The sequence below is a fragment of the Esox lucius genome, chromosome 16, assembly GCF_011004845.1.
Source record: "Esox lucius isolate fEsoLuc1 chromosome 16, fEsoLuc1.pri, whole genome shotgun sequence".
Lineage (NCBI taxonomy): Eukaryota > Metazoa > Chordata > Actinopteri > Esociformes > Esocidae > Esox > Esox lucius.
Window position 1 is genome coordinate 20,250,029 of NC_047584.1, and position 17,355 is coordinate 20,267,383.

General features: G+C 43.2%; 1 protein-coding gene across 2 annotated transcripts in view; it reads left to right on the top strand.

The window, feature by feature from the left end:
• The window catches only part of mylka (myosin, light chain kinase a), a 59,155-nt gene that overhangs the window by 16,693 nt on the left and 25,107 nt on the right, over positions 1–17,355 (top strand). For both annotated transcript variants that reach the window (XM_029125803.2, XM_020054906.3), the window contains 11 exons: positions 1,036–1,081; positions 1,462–1,627; positions 1,997–2,162; positions 3,212–3,233; positions 3,362–3,939; positions 5,755–5,958; positions 8,083–8,217; positions 11,565–11,717; positions 14,865–15,011; positions 15,560–15,757; positions 16,076–16,322. In XM_029125803.2, the coding sequence (XP_028981636.2) occupies positions 1,036–1,081; positions 1,462–1,627; positions 1,997–2,162; positions 3,212–3,233; positions 3,362–3,939; positions 5,755–5,958; positions 8,083–8,217; positions 11,565–11,717; positions 14,865–15,011; positions 15,560–15,757; positions 16,076–16,322 (2,062 nt within the window). The remainder of the gene's footprint in view (positions 1–1,035; positions 1,082–1,461; positions 1,628–1,996; positions 2,163–3,211; positions 3,234–3,361; positions 3,940–5,754; positions 5,959–8,082; positions 8,218–11,564; positions 11,718–14,864; positions 15,012–15,559; positions 15,758–16,075; positions 16,323–17,355) is intronic.

The following is a 17,355-nucleotide window of genomic DNA, read 5'->3' on the forward strand; positions in this document are numbered from 1 at the left end:
GGTGCTATTTAAGACACACTATTCAGCCCAATGGTGTGTTGCCAAGTGTTTTTTTGGGGGGGTTTACTGGCTTTGGAGCTCCTTTAAATTGTTACATTGACAGCAGACTTCCATGTAACCCTGAGAAATGTGCCCAGTCTCAAGTTCATGTGAAATTTAACAAAGACTGAGCTGAATATTCTGAGCGCCAGCACATTTATTAGACAAAAATATTAGCACTTTTATTTGACTCTATAAAATATTAGAGGTGTTGTAATGCATAATGCACACAGTGTTTCTTTCTCTGCCCAAGTGATGTTTGCACTTTGAGTTACTGCAGATAATGTACTTCTCTAATTCCCCTTTCAGAAGGAACGCATTAAGTGTTTAACGGTATAGCCAAGACATGGCTTCAGACCAAGTTGCTCCCTATGCACTATATATTGCACGGCATTTTGACCAGGGCCTACTGTAGTAGGGTATCATTTGGGTTGCAGCCTTTACACTGTCCACACGGAAGGCTTCAGGAACCTTTTCTTCCTGTTAGCATAAGTGGTATTGGCACACTTTCATTTTCAGATTCCTTGGCATGTACCTTGCCAGCTTTGCCTTTCCATTTCCGAGGGTTTTTCTGTGGATACTTAGGTTACATTATGCATGAAAAGGTGGGGGGCTGGTACCTACTGCTTTCCAGTGAGAAGTATGTAAACATTCAGATGTCCTGCACATTTGTTCAGCTTTACGAGGATCATAAACAGCTATTCAGGCACCCCAGGTTTACTAAACACAAACAGAAACATATGGAGCGTGCCCTCTTTAACTAGTAGCAGTGCAAACATCGCTTAACAGGGCCTTGCAGTGAGACATAAAGCATTCCGCAGCACACATTCTGTTGCATTACGTACTGCTCTGTTCTCTCTTTCGGTCTTCCAAATGGTGTCCTGTTCCCTGCAGAGTGCACTGCTTTTCAATAAAACCCGGTTATCAATGGAGAATGGAGTGCAATTGAGGCTGGTTTTTCTTCATTATCTGAGGCCTGTTTTCCATCTCTCATAGGGAACGCAGGGAAGACATACAACCTGACATCCTCGAGTAAAACAGGGTAAGATGTCTTTGTCTGCACTGATACCTCCCTATTTCCTGCATGGTGCTCTTTTCACCAGAGCCCTTTGCGCCCTGGTTAAACATAACTCAACACATAAGCAGTCGGGCGCCATTTGGGAAGCGTTATTTCTTCGTACATGGTGTCATGCTCATACAATCAACCATGTTATCCTGTTTCTTCATACAGTGTCTGTTCCAACACGAATCTTTGTTAATGGAATTGTGTCTCAGAATGTGTGTATGTTTTGTATTTGTTCCAGAAATGTATTACTTTATTAGGTCATGCTTCAAATGCAATTTGTTTGCTCAGGTGATGTCATTGAGCAGACACATATTTAAAGGTTGAGGTAGTTGAGTGGTTGTTTGCTCTGACTCCAGTGGACGGTTCGGGGTTCCAGCGGTGGAGAGCAGGCCCAGTATCTGGGGGGAGAGCCCCCCCAAGTTTGTGACAAAGCCCTCCCGCGTCTTCGCCCGAATTGGACAGAGTGGCAAGTTCTCTGCTAAAATCACAGGACGTCCACAGCCCCTGGTTACCTGGCTCAAGGTGAGCTTATAGGTTGATCGTTTGGGCTGCAGAATTCTCGTAAACTCTCCCGAAATCGACAGGTTTTCCAGAGATCCTGAATTGAAATGTTCTCTAAATCATCAGAAAGTGTCCAGGAAATACTGAATTGGAAAGTTACTGGAAATGTGTAACCATAAATGGAACAGAGATGATGTAGTCTCTCTCTCACCGGGGGATAATGGTGGCTCTTCTTTGCCAAAATCAATCTGACTCTCCCTCTCTGTTTCTCTACATCTCTGTCACTTCTTCTTGCTCTCTTTTTCTCCCTCTCTCTCTCATGCCTCTCACATTCTCCCTCCACCTACCCGTCTCCTTCTCTCTCTCTCTTACTCTGTCTGGATGTTACAGGGAGATAAGGAGATCCAAGCTTCTTCCCACTTCAGCATGTTTGAGAAATCGGGAATCCACTTCCTGGAGATTCGGGAGGTGTGTGTGGAAGATGCTGGAACCTACATCTGCTCTGTGGCCAACAGTGCTGGTAAAGCCACGGCTATGGCGGAGCTGAACGTTCAGGGTAGGACACCGCAGCCACAAAGGCTTGTTATTCAGCCATCAGCAGCCTTGTATTGCACTTCTATTAGGGCCCACTACTCTACATGGGTAATAGGGTGTCATTTGGGCCCACTACTCTACATGGGTAATTGGGTGTCATTTGGGCCCACTACATGGGTAATAGGGTGTCATTTGGGCCCACTACTCTACATGGGTAATATGGTGTCATTTGGGCCCACTACTCTACATGGGTAATAGGGTGTCATTTGGGCCCACTACTCTACATGGGTAATAGGGTGTCATTTGGGCCCACTAATCCACATGGGTAATAGGGTGTCATTTGGGCCCACTACTCTACATGGGTAATATGGTGTCATTTGGGCCCACTACATGGGTAATAGGGTGTCATTTGGGCCCACTACTCTACATGGGTAATAGGGTGTCATTTGGGCCCACTACTCTACATGGGTAATAGGGTGTCATTTGGGCCCACTACTCTACATGGGTAATAGGGTGTCATTTGGGCCCACTACTCTACATGGGTAATAGGGTGTCATTAGGGCCCACTACTCTACATTGGTAATAGGGTGTCATTTGGGCCCACTACTCTACATGGGTAATAGGGTGTCATTTGGGCCCACTACTCTACATGGGTAATAGGGTGTCATTAGGGCCCACTACTCTACATGGGTAATAGGGTGTCATTTGGGCCCACTACTCTACATGGGTAATAGGGTGTCATTAGGGCCCACTACTCTACATGGGTAATAGGGTGTCATTAGGGCCCACTACTCTACATGGGTAATAGGGTGTCATTTGGGCCCACTACTCTACATGGGTAATAGGGTGTCATTTGGGCCCACTACTCTACATGGGTAATAGGGTGTCATTTGGGCCCACTACTCTACATAGGTAATAGGGTGTCATTTGGGCCCACTACTCTACGTGGGTAATAGGGTGTCATTTGGGCGACGCGCACAAAGTGCTTTTAACATAATTAATGGCTCCTAATGCCATTTATGACAATTAGTCATATTTTGGAAATGACGTGTGTATCCATTCCTTTTTTAGGTTCAGGCAGTGACACAGGCATGTGAGTGTGTAATTTATACCATTCCCAGCATGACAATATCACTAACCCTGCATTTACATTTCGGTGAGTTGGATACAAAATATTTCCCCAATTATTTACTAGTGTTCAACCATCTGCTCCCTCTGCAGCCTGGCCCCCTCCATGCCAGTGAGTCCTGTCCCAAAGACAACTGACACCGTTGAAGTCAAGCACACTAGTAATGGCCTGCTCACTGACCGACGCTCACCTACCAAGACAGAAGAAAGGATTGAGGCTAGGGAAGCCAGTGATCTCCCCACACTCACTAAGGAGTCCAGAGAGACCACAGGCACCAAAGGACCAGCATGGAAGGCTAACGCTTCATCCCCCAAGCCCCCTGTGACATCCGCCAAGCCCCCTGCAAAGCTGCCAGAAGAGGCCCCTCGAAAGCCTTGGGTGGCTTCTCCGAAGGCTGCCAGCACCAACCCCCTGCAGCACCAGCTGAGAGGTCAGGGGGCTGCCCACGCTGGGCCAGAGCCTCACAGCAGAGCCCCTGACAGGGATTCAAGAGATACAGTGAAGGGGCCCCGAGGGCCATCTTCAGAGCCTCCGAAAGAGAGCAGAAGGCAGGCCAGGGAGAGCAGGTCAGACAGAGCCGCTGTGACTGCAGGGGCCCCACCCAGATTTGACTCTGTGCCTCAGAGCCAGGATGCAATGGAGGGGACCGGAGTCACGTTCAAGTGCCAAGGTAACTCAGTTCAAATCTTGTTTTATTGATTTTTTTCATTTGTATGTATATGTTTTCAGGAATTGTTAGGCTTTCTTAGATTGATGCAGTGGGGATGTATAACCACGTTTCCAAGAAAGTTGGGACGCTGTGTAAAATGGAAAATAAAAACAATGCAATCATGTTCAAATCATTTATCCCTTTATTTAATGGAAAATAGTACAAAGAAAATAGTACAAATGTTGAAACAGAACTGATTTTGGAAAAATATACACCCATTTTGAATGTGGTGCCTGAAACACGTTTCAAAAAAAGTTGAGACAGGGGCATGTTTACTACTGTGTTGCATCACCTCTTTTAACAATACTCTGTAAGCATTTGGGAACTGAAAACACCAATTGCTGTAGTTTTGAAAGTGAATTGTTTTCCCATTCTTACTTGATATAGGATTTCAGCTGCTCAACAGTTTGGGCACTCCTTTGTCGTATAATGCGCCAAAGGTTTTCAATGGGTGACAGGTCTGGACTGCAGACAGGCCACTTTAGCCCCCGGAATTAATTACTACAGAGCCATGCTGTTGTAATACATGCAGAATGTGGTTTGGCATTTTCTTGCTGAAATAAGCAAGGCCTTCCCTGAAAGACGCTGTCTGGATGGCAGCATATGTTGCTCTAAAACCTGTACATATTGTTCAGCATTAATGGTGCCTTCACAGATGTGCAAGTCACCCATTCCATGCGCACTAAGGCACCCCATATCGTCACGGACGCTGGCTTTTGGACTGTGTGCTGATTACAAGCCGGATGGTCCCTCTCTTTAGTCCGGAGGATGCGGTGTCATGATACCCAAAAATCTTTTTCCATTTTGATTCGTCAGACCGCTGGATACATTTTCCGTTTTGTCTCAGTCCATCTTAAATGAGCTCAGGCCCAGAGAAGGCGGCGGTGTTTCTGGATCTTGTTTATATATGTTTTCTTCTTTGCATGATAGTGTTGTAACTTGCATTTGTAGATGCAGCAACGTACTGTGTTCACAGACTGTGGTTTTTGGAAGTGTTCCTGAGCTCATGCCTGATGTCCACTACAGCATTTTGTCTGGTTTTAATTCAGTGCCACCTGAGGGCCCAAAGATCACGGCCATCCAATATTGGTTTATGGCCTTGTCCCTTGCGTACAGAGATATCTACGGTACCTAATAATTATATTATGTACCATAGATGATGAGATCCCCAAACTTTTTTACATTTACCAACATTTTACATTGATAAACATTCTTCTTAAATTGTTGCACTATTTGCCTGCGCAGTCTTTCTCAGAGTTGTGAAACCCTCCCTGTCTTTATTTCTGAAAGACTCATCCTCTCTGGGATAAAATTTAATGTATTTAAAAAAAATCAGTTACAACATTTGATATGTTGCCTTTGTACTATTTTAGGGTTTAAATGATTTGCACATCACTGCATTCTGGTTTTCTTTGCACTGTGTCCTAACTTTTTGGAAACAGGGTTGTATATAATTGTTCCTGAAAGAACATTGGGGATTTAAACCCATGTTGGAGTGGTGTTTAGGCAGGAGGATGACCCAAGACCATAATATGATGTATTTCTATTCAGAGAAAAGGTTTTACAAGTCATTATATTAAAGTATTTTTACTGTTACCCCAATTTCCATTACCCCCTTTTAATGCCCCCCCCCCTGCCCTCCTCATAGGTTATTTTGACCACGTTTTAACCAACAATTTGGACGGTTTTCAATAATTGGTTATAGCTACTTTATTAATTCTTATTAAATCATGCATATGGAACCATCAGATTGGCTAGTGATGTGTGTTATTCCAGTCTCAGGTTCCCCTATGCCTGTCCTGAGCTGGTTTAAAGATGGCCTCCCATTGAGACCCAGAGCAGGGCTGAGCTTCCAGCAGGATGGCAACATACACATCCTTACAGTGGACAACGTCCAGAAGAGAGACAGTGGGACATATGAATGCACAATGACTACCAGCACTGGGAAGATGTCTTCAACTTGGAACCTCAGCGTCAAGAGTAAGTGCTTAGCGTGCTTCCCAAATGTCTTGGTCACAAGAACATTGGTCAAAAGAATGAACCAATATAGTGCAATTTGGGACTCTGATTTATTGTACAGACTCTGGCAGGAAATGGAGGAGAAGGGGAGTGTAGTGGTTTAACACAAAATATGAAAGAATCAAAGTCAAAATTGCTTTTCTTGAATGAAAAATAAATTGAAAACCAAAAATACTTTTTTACTTTGATTTAAACGTTGTTTTTTGAAAATCTTATTTTCAGTCGCTATGTGCTTGTAATTGATATCCCGAGCCATTTATTTATAATTAAATGTTTTGTTACAAAGAAAACCGGTTGTCATTTTTTGACTCAAATGTGACGAAGCATGTTATGAAACACTCCAAACCACAACTTACATTAAACCAGAACATCATTCTGAATAATTTGTAACTTACTTTTCTGGCTCATCACTTTGGCATTGACCTATCATTTCTGGCACACACAAACTGGACACTGGCATATTTAGACTAGCAAACATTAATAAAAGATCAACATATCTATAGGCACGTATCATCCTCAATCGTAAGTCTACATTATGTGACAACCGAAGAAAACAAGATACAGTTTAAAAAACTATTTGGGACATCAGTTACAATCACAGAAAGACCAGAAAATAAGGCCATGTGAGAATGTGTGATCTTCTTGCTGTTAGGGTTCTGTATAATGCAAGCAATGTGTCAGAAAATCCTTTGCTGGACAGATTATTTATTACATACATTTTTTACAGTGAACTGGTCTACAGTTAAAAGCCCAATAGTTTAGACTTCAGAATACAATCTCCACAATCTCCAGTTCTTTCTTTGGATAAATAAGCGTTTCATTCCTTTGCCCTGGCTCTCTCAATCAAAACATGGTAATGATGAAGTTGGGCTAATTGAGCACATCAGGTTTTTGATCATTCCTGAGCCACAATGCTGACTTGGTCTGAGTTCAACTATAACCAGACAGTGTTGCTTTTGGATTGGTCCTTAGAAGCTGTCTGCCGTCTGTATCAAAATAAAAGCTGTTTTTTGTTTAATAATAATCAAAGTGAAACTGTTTTCTGACGTCTCCTCCGAAGATGACTCGTTGGCTTGTGTATTTAGCCCAAGAGCCATTTAGGATTTTAAGAAAGGTCAACTTTAAATCCTGCAACCAGATGGTTTGTGGAGTACATTTTCAGCAGAATTATACCTTACAGGTACAAGCCATCGACGAAGTCCATAACCTTTTTTTTCCAGTCCCCAACTTTGTCATATTGTATCTATAGCCCTGTTCCGAGGCAACATTTCTTCATAAGATTCCATGCCAAGCACTTGAGTTTTTTTACACTGCTTGTCCAACAAGGAATTTATGTAAGACTGCTGTCACTTATCTGACGATTTTGGTTAGCTTTGCAGGTGCCCCAAGATAAGACCAGGAAATCCCTAATGAAGATTCTTCTCTGCTTTTAGGCGCTTTGCCTCTCTCACAGTGATTGCCAGCTACCCCTCAGCTATTGGCACAGTCAAGGTTTGAACCTGATCAACTCATGGCTACGAAAGAGGGCACTCCAGTTGGCACTGTGAAACATATCTGTTTCTTATGACAATTCTTATGACAAACCCATTTCATAACAAACTAACTTGCTGGGACAATATGGAACAACCTACCAGTCTAGTTATTCAATTTGTAGCAAAAGGAGAGAGTTGGGCAGAACTGTGCCAAAGACTATGAATGATTCAGTTTGTTTTGCTTGAGACAGCGGTCCGTTTGTGGGGACTGTGTCCTTTAGAAAGGACTGCAACTGTTCTTTTGTTTACCGCTGCCCTCTGCTGGAGAGAGACTTTACACTCAACATGCTGATTTCCCACACTTGTTCTGGAGTGTGGTGTTGCACCCTCCCCATCAATGATTTGAAAGCACCAAGTTGGTGTATAACAATTGGTTGGATGGTGTTTCCAGCATTGTGTACTAGTATACATTTTGGTGTTAAGAAACCTGATGTGACTAATACCTCATTTGCCTAAATTTACCTCTGAGACATTCCCTCAATGTACAATGGCTCTGATGTAATAAATATTACGTAAATGAAATGTTATTGTCTGTGTAACCCCTTCAATGCAGACTCTAGGCCAGAGGGGAGACCGCCTGCGTTCATTACTGTCCTGAAGGGATGTTCAGTGAGTGAAGGCCAGGACTTCCTTCTGCAGTGTTCAGTGCAAGGGAAGCCTCTCCCTAACGTTTCTTGGCTCTTAAATGGTGAGATGCAGCCTACAATTCCTTCTCTCCCTGCAATAACTAGGGTTGCCACCATCTGTATCTTCACCAGTAGTTTTTCTGGAAGTCTCTGCTGTTAATACCGACTGGAACGTCTTGGAATTTTGGGAAAGTTATCAGAAATGTGCAACCCTAGCGGTTATTGACACTTATCTAGTTGTCCATTTTACCCACTAGAGGGAGACAATATTCCTTTTTTACAGCTTAAGTTTTCAGTTTGCTTTGTTGTTTTGATTGCATGTTTTTCAGTAGCAACTGTATGTGCATGTATTTTGACAAAATGTTGTGGTGAATGGGATCGTTTAGGTTTTCTGTTTTGAGTATACAACATTGTTCCTTAAAGCATAGTCTGAGCCCTTTTATTGTGATTGGTCAACTTCAGCAGTGAAGTTAAACAGGTCCCTTGAAAAGGGCCCCATTGGTAATAATTAGGAGTAATTTATGGCGTACATCCTGAACAGCAGTCTACTTACTGTATCATTCACTGAGAGCCGAGGTCAAAGGCAGCATTCTTTATAGGGAATAGTGTGCCCTTTGGGATGCAACTGTAGTGTGTGTGTTGCTGTCTTTTCTCTCGGCGTGAGGCCATCCTGTCAGATGACCACCATTTCACAGGTCTGGCTGCTCTGCTGCTGAAGATTCATGAATATCTGTCCTGAAGGGCATGACTCCCAAATAAAAGCGGGGCATAACAACTAGAATTTCAACTTAACACAGCGATTAGTGTTTTTGTATTGTTATTGTAAGGTTATGTTTATCATTTCCATTATATATTTGATAAAAATTTGATAATCTGTTGAAGGCTTGGATGTGTCCTCTACCACACTGAACCCTGAATTTATCCAGTATTAGTTACATTATTGTACAGTGGGGAGAACAAGTATTTGATACACTGCCGACTTTGCAGGTTTTCCCACTTAGCATGTAGAAGTCTGTAATTTTTATCATAGGTACTCTTAAACTGTGAGTGACGGAATCTAAAACAAAAATCCAGAAAATCACATTGTATGATTAAGTAATTAATTTGCATTTTATTGCATGACATAAGTATTTGATACATCAGAAAAGCAGAACTTAATATTTGGTACAGAAACCTTTGTTTGCAATTTCAGAGATCATACATTTCCAGGTTTTTGACCAGGTTTGCACCAGATTTTTGACCAGGTTTGCACACACTGCAGCAGGGATTTTGGCCCACTCCTCCATACAGACCTTCTCCAGATCCTTCAGGTTTCGGGGCTGTCGCTGGGCAATACGGACTTTCAGCTCCCTCCAAAGATTTTCTATTGGGTTCAGGTCTGCAGACAGGTCCCAGCTCTCTTCAGGTCATTGACCAGGTCCTGATCTGTAGTTTTAGGCAGATCCCTCACCTTCCTCATAGACCCAGACCGAGGGAGATTGACCATCATCTTAAACTTCTTCCATTTTCTAATAACTGCCCCAACAGTGGTTGCCTCCTCACCAAGATGCTTGCCTATTGTCCTGTAGCCCATCCCAGCCTTGTGCAGGTCTACAATTATATCCCTGATGTCCTTACACAGCTCTCTGGTCTTGGCCATTGTGGAGAAGTTGGAGTCTGTTTGATTGAGTGTGTGGACAGGTGTCTTTAATACAGTTAACGAGTTCAAACAGGTGCAGTTAATACAGGTAATGAGTGGAGAACAGGAGGGCTTCTTAAAGAAAAACGAACAGGTCTGTGAGAGCCGGAATTCTTACTGGTTGGTTGGTGATCAAATACTTATGTCATGCAATAAAATGCAAATTAATTACTTAATTCTGGATTTTTGTTTTTTATTCCATCTTTCACAGTTGAAGAGTACCTATGATTAAAATTACAGACCTCTACATGCTTTGTAAGTAGTAAAACCTGCAAAATCGGCAGTGTATCAAATACTTTTTCTCCCCACTGTATATCTCTGTATTTGATTTGGTCTGTATCATCCAAAAGTGGTTTTCAACGCATTTCATTAAGTACTTTATGGTAGTAATTTATATCCTTTTATATCATTATAAGATGGATTTTAATAATGCTGAAGAGTTAGATTTTGTCTGTATCACCCCAGCCAAGGTTGAAAGCCAAGGCTCCAGGGATTCTGTTCTCTGTATTATCAACCATTATTACCAGTCAAAGGTTTGACCTCTGAACTTGTTTTGTAAAATAATGGGGTTGGTTGTGGATATTGTTTGTTTGTTTTTTCCTTCATGTGTTTGTGAGTTATCCTCAATCAAAAAAAAAAAAAAAACGATGCAGCAAAGCTTTTAAAATATAAATGCCATCTTTTAAATAAACAGAATTTACTTGTTTGAAGTTTCAGAGAAGGGTCTCACATATTCTCCGCTGCGAACAGCAGCATGTAATGCGGTCCATGGTCAAGCTGAGATTGCAGCATAGTTTGCACCATTCTAATTATCTTAGTGTTCCTAGTCTGAGCTGTGCTGGAACTGTTGATGTTATCCTCTGGCCCCTTGAAGATGGATGGACAGTTAATGGCATCACTTACCTTAGGGGAAGAGAAATCGTCCCCACTCTCAGAAAGGATCTCAGCACCGACCGATTCACAGACCTCTTTTCTCATCTGTTCCTGCCGGTGGAAAATACACCCACAGCCATTAAACAAATATGAGGCCTAGGAACCATATAAAGGAAAAACATGCATCGCTCCCTCCTGAAACCCCTCTGAAATATTACACCCAGCCAGACTTGGCCAGTTTAAGTGCTCCAAAGGCAGACATCGGGGACTCTCTCTCCAAGATGCTGATTCCTGCGGGCTTATTATGAAATGTTTTCAAAGTGAATGCCCTTCTTGGGATTGTGTGGTCCAGCATGAGGAGCCAGAGCCGTTGTACGTTTGCCTGGTGAGAAAGCATCGCATCTCATCCGGGTTGTGGAAACACAGGCCTGCAGGGAAAGAGTAACACACCTGATACAGGAGCACTACGGACCATCGCATCAATCAATCTTATTTTTTTCTAAAAACTGTGGGGTTTTTTTTTCCAGCTTTGACAAACATATATATTTGATTTTACAATAATTTTCATTTAACATTAATGAAGTTGTATTTAGCCCTTTATTTAATGACATGCATTTGATTTTATATGACATGGATTTCCGCTATACATGTCTTGCATGATCTCCCCCCCCCCACCCCCACCCCCCCCCCCCCCCCCCCCCCCCCCCCCCCCCCCCCCCCCCCCCCCCCCCACAGCACATCCTTAACTTTCACAGGACTGAAGTGTACTCTGTTCTAAGTGTAAGATAAACTGTTTTAGCCCGGGAGAGGATTCTGTTTAGGTGTGACCCGTCTTTCTCTCTCTCCCTCACCCCTCAGACAAGCCCGTGCCGGATGCCCGCTCCTCCTTTGAGAATGGCCTGGCCCAGCTCACGGTCTGCGGTGCACTGCCAGAAGATGAAGGCCTGTACACGTGTGTCGCTGAGAACAGTCATGGGAGAGCTGTGTGCACTGCCGGAGTTCTCGTCAAAGGTTGGGCCTGGGATCCACTAGGTTGGGCCTGGGATCCACTAGGTTGGGCCTGGGATCCACTAGGTTGGGCCTGGGATCCACTAGGTTGGGCCTGGGATCCACTAGGTTGGGCCTGGGATCCACTAGGTTGGGCCTGGGATCCACTAGGTTGGGCCTGGGATCCACTAGGTTGGGCCTGGGATCCACTACGGGGGGGGGGCGCGTGCGTCAAGCTTTGTGCTTCTGATCTGGTATCAGCTACGGCTGGCGTGCTGTCAGTCACTGTGATCCGAAAGTGGAAGACCCTGCTCTTGGTAGATCTGGCCCCACAATGAGTTTCTCTTTCCTTGTATTTTATACAAACAGGTTTTTCTCTAAACACACATGCATATCAAGCATGTGTACACAGTATTAAACTTTTTAAATAATAACTTTTTTTTAAATGTGAATTTCTTTCTTTATTTCTAAGACAAAATGGAGAAAGATCAGATATATTTTGCTGAAAGAGCAGTGGACCATAAAAGAACAGCAGCAGCACATGACCCCACAGTCTGCAGACCACGAAAAAACAGAACTATGTTGATATATAAACACATCATATATGTCTCATTCTTAGGTTATTTTAAGTCTAGTACTATTTTGGCTACATTTGGAATTTTGAATACATGCTTACCTTCTCAGAAGAATGAGCATTTGACCTTTGAGATGTCTCTATTTAGAGGTCTTCCAGCCCTTTGATAAGCAACAGTGCTGTAAGAAAATGTCTATCAGACCTCCTATGTTGCATTTAAAGAAACATCTGCTCTCCCTATTCCAGCTTGCATTTTGTCGGCATCCTAAATTGCTATGCATTCCCCATATAGTGCCCTTCTTCTGAATGTGGCCAAGTCCAAACTAGTGCACTATCTGAAATCGGGTGCTGTTTGGGACGGAAGGCTTGTTTTTCAGCATACACAGGGTTTTTGTGGCAGAGGTTCAGCTCTTGTTCCATATAGGGGGTAGATAAAATACCGTTATTTTCCCAGACGTGCACTATGAGTTGAGATTGCAACCCAGACCAATCACGACATAGAGAGAAGAAAACACAGGCCATTTTGCTCACACATGTAGTACTAACAACACTCATTCATCTTTAGCTGCAGAAAGAGCTAGTGCAGAGAAAGACTGCACAGTTAATGTGCGGTCAAGTCCTTCATAATGCATTATAATACACGTACAATGTGGCACATACCGTAACCGTCCGTGGTAATCTGTGTCGTCAGAGACGGGCTTTAGAGACAGGGTGAATGTGCCAAGTGTGTTGATGGGGGGTGGAGTGGTGTCTGTCTGGTAATCACTGGGCTGTGAGGGTGACCCCATGCAAGGTGCCTCCTTCGTTGTCTGCTTTTTAAAAAATGTTATTCTCAGTTTCAAGTGGCTCCCTATTCACCGGGAAGTGCACTACTTTTGACCAGGGCTGGCTGGAGCCCAATGGGCTGAGGTCACATGTAGGACACTATAAAGGGAGGCTGGTATTGTTTGAGTCTGTCTGAGGCGACTGGGAAGAGGGGCTGTTTGAGTCTCAGTCTGAGGCGACTGGGAAGAGGGGCTGTATGAGTCTCAGTCTGAGGCGACTGGGAAGAGGGGCTGTTTGAGTCTCAGTCTGAGGCGACTGGGAAGAGGGGCTGTTTGAGTCTCAGTCTGAGGCGACTGGGAAGAGGGGCTGTTTGAGTCTCAGTCTGAGGCGACTGGGAAGAGGGGCTGTTTGAGTCTCAGTCTGAGGCGACTGGGAAGAGGGGCTGTTTGAGTCTCAGTCTGAGGCGACTGGGAAGTGGGGCTGTTTGAGCAGCAGAAGCGTGGATGGAAACATGCTGGAAATGCCTTGGATCTCCCTCTGGTATGCTGGATATGTATACAGACAGTGAGTTGTGTTTATGACAAGCCAGCGTCCCTGTCTGTCAGGTCCTGATGTCCGCAGGGTTAGGACCACTAGATTTATGGGGGATGGGGACGGGGAGTTGACTCTACGTAGAACCAAACACCATACATGGTGCGCATGAATCAAGGAGCGAGGGCCAAAAATCTCTCAATCTCTCCCGCTCTCTCTCCATCTCTTTCTGGAAGCCCCCCTCAACGGAGAAAAGTCCCTGGTGAAAATGTGCCTTTGTTGGCTCAGAACAGCTTGTCCTCTTGCTCGCTCTCAGTCCCTCCTATTTAGAATTCTTGCAATTTCTTTTCTTCAAGAGGAATAGCAATGTTATAATGCCTATTCTTTTCTGATTACATTCATCCTAAGCATTAGCGTTCACCCCGTTAGGACTAAAGGAAATAAGTGTAACCATGAGTCAAGTGATTATTTTTATTTGTTTTAATTCTCAGGACTTAATTACCTTGGCAGGGACATTTCACTGATCTCTCCTACGGTCAAATTTAATGAGATTATCCCAGGGTTTGCCGACTCAGGACATACACCCCTCAGGTCTGCCAAGAACATCAAAACATAGCCAGGTCTTCTCTGTGCTGTGGCGTTTAGAGCTAGGGGCCTAATATGTGATTGAACTGTAATTGAAGTACTGCTAAAGGCGCTGGCCAGACCTACTGCTCTGACTTAATGGGCAAACCGGTGCTATTGTCGTCGCAGAAATACTGGAGCTTCGCTTTGTGCTGTGGAAAAATGTCCAGATGAAAGTCCAACTGTGAATCAGCTGTACACTGGAGGTGTTGTGGCACCTGTATGTTTGCCTGCCTCTGTCACTGAGAACACCCTAACTTTTCCACAGTCTTTGGCATGGTTTCTTCAGTACTGTAAGTTTCAGATGTCCTGCTGTAGCCTGCCAGACAGCTGAATGCTGCCGAGTACCTTCTCCTATGAGGTTATCTTGATCTGTACGTGCGTGCAGACTCCCAAGAAATGCATGGTTTTGTTAACATCAGTGTGTCTCAGTGCGTTTCTGGTACGCTACGCTTGCCTTCCTAAACAGAGCATTGCTTTTGACCAGGGCCAATAGTCTCTCTTTAAGAAGTTTGCTCCAGTCCCTAACCCCTAATATTCCAGGAATCTAGAACTATTTATTTATATGATGGTAATTGGGAGAAAGCTTGTCGGTTCTGTTGGCGATGGTGTGTTGTTCAGTGAATTACTCATGTCCTGTACAAAGTAACTCCAGAATTGTTGTTGTTCTATTTCAGCTAAGAAAAGTGCGAAGAGGTCCGACCCTCAGCACGCATCTGACACCAAGAAGCAATCAAAGCCATCAGCCCCTGTATTTTTTCGAGGTCTGAAGGATCTGAAAGTCATGGATGGTAGCCAAGTCATCATGACTGTGGAGGTGACTGGTAAGAGTAGTTCTCCTCTCTTATGTTTATTAGTTACTGAATGGAAACAGGGATCTGAAACAGGGACGGACTCAATGGGCTAGTCCAATGAGGACCACTTTTCTTATTGTTTGTTGAAAAATCATGTTGTGGCAGTGTGTCTCATTCTGGGTTTTATTCTCATTAAAGAAGAGATTGGAAGACTCTTGGTTTGCTTTTCTATGTTTTCAGTGACTGTTTGTTTTAGACACTGGTATTTCCTGCTCAGGACCCCTGGAGATTGGTTGACTCTCTGAGTATTATCATTTATTATTATTACATAATCAACATCCCACTTCCTGTGTGTGTGTGTGCGCATGTCTGTGTGTGTGTGAAAACATCTTAAAGTATTAGCTACACAATACATTTATAGATATATTGCGCTAATTTGGGTTCATTCTTTTTTTTCGGAGATAAAACCTTTCTTTGGTTTTTGCACAAAAATACTCAAATGTTAGCATTTGGAGAAAGATGAACAAAATAAAAGCCCGAATTTCTGTCATACCTCGTGTAAAATGTCACGCTCATAGGGAATCCTCATCCAGAGGTTGTGTGGCTCCACAATGGGAAGGAGATCCAGGAGTCGGAGGACTTCCATTTTGAGCAGAAGGGGAACCAATATAGTCTGTTCATCCAGGAAGTCTTCCCTGAGGACACTGGGAAATACACATGCGAGGTGTGGAATGAAGTTGGAGTGGTTCGCACCGAGGCCTCACTCACTGTGCAAGGTAAGCTAGCTATTAGCCTAGCTAACTCAACTTGCTTTGGCTCAGTATATCAGGTGGAACATCTCTAGCAGTCAACAATCGAAACTTCTTAAGCAGATATAGTTACAAGCACTAGGTAAGAATCACAGTATTTCCAGGTTTCTTAGAAATCCCATTTGAAATATCCCTAAAACCTGTGAATCTGTGTAGGGAATTAAATGGGAAACGTGGGAAGCAGATTAAATGGGAATCGTTCAACCACAATTTTCTGGAGAACCTGTGCATTGGGTAGCGTCACCAGGTTCATGCAGTATTAAACTAGCTGTTTGTGTGTTCCAGAGCCCCAGGACGGGGTGCAACCCTGGTTTATCACCAAGCCCAAGTCCATCACTGCTTTCCTGGGACAGAACATCTTGTTGTCCTGTGCCATCGCTGGGGACCCTTTTCCCCAGTGGACCTGGAAGAAACAGGGCCAAGTGATATCCACTGGACTGGACTATGAGATCCTGCAGAAGGAGGATGTGGTGTCCCTGCTCATCCGACAAGTCCGTACCCAACACGCTGGGGACTACGAGATCAGTCTGAGGTAGGCTCCTGCTTCCTAGTGGCCCAGTAATCCTTATGTAGTGCACTACTTTTGACCAAACCCTTACAGGCCGAGTTTAAAAGAAGGACACTATTTGGGACAAACTGGTCAAAGTGACTCTCCTTTTTAGTGTCTGGGAAAGAGGCTGTTTATGTTCAAATACAATAACATTGTAGTTTACAGCAAAACGCAGTTTACGGTTTGGGACAATGGGGTACATTGAGGAACAAATATATCTACATGTATATATGTAAGTATATAGGGTTGTTGCCTGTAGATCTAATACAATTAATAAACATTTTGGGAATGAAAACTTGCCGATTAAGTGTCAACAACTTACACCAAGCTTAATTGAGCTTAAGGATAGAGTTCACTCAAGAAACCTTTTGTTTTGAATAATTTATTTTTGGATATGCTAGTTCTTTGTGAAGTAAAAGGTTTTACTGAAATTCTTTTGCATCCAAAGATCCATAATGAAGAGTTTCTTGAATGATTCTTTGGAATGGGAAGGAAGATTCTTTTTTTGGAAGGCTGTAATTGTGCTACATTGAACCATATTATTTTCCAGCATTCTCTATAACAGGTTGTTTCTCTTAATTGTTTTAATGTGTGTACACTAATAGGTTAATTAACCTCGTGTTTCACAAATGTGAATTGCAGTTTTCTAAAGAGATATTCATATTATTATTTAAACTAGTCCAATATCCAATTGGATTTGTGGTTTGTTTTATTTCACCAGTTACTGTGATCGTTGTTCCATTTTAAAGGATTTAAGTAATCATTCTGAATCTACGATGCAGGTGATTTAAGAATTCAACTTATCCTAACTTCAGAATATAATTCAATTTAAATGGGTAATAAGGCCAAAAAGGTTCCTTTTGTGACAAACCAAACAACCAAATGTTTCTTTTGAAATTCTAAGAGTTTATGGACAAGTTGTGCTGCTTTGGTGTTAGGCTACCAAGCCATGAGAATTGATGCAAGTAAGCCTAGAAAAGTGGTCAGTGAGATTGTTTGGCTTTGCTACCGTCAT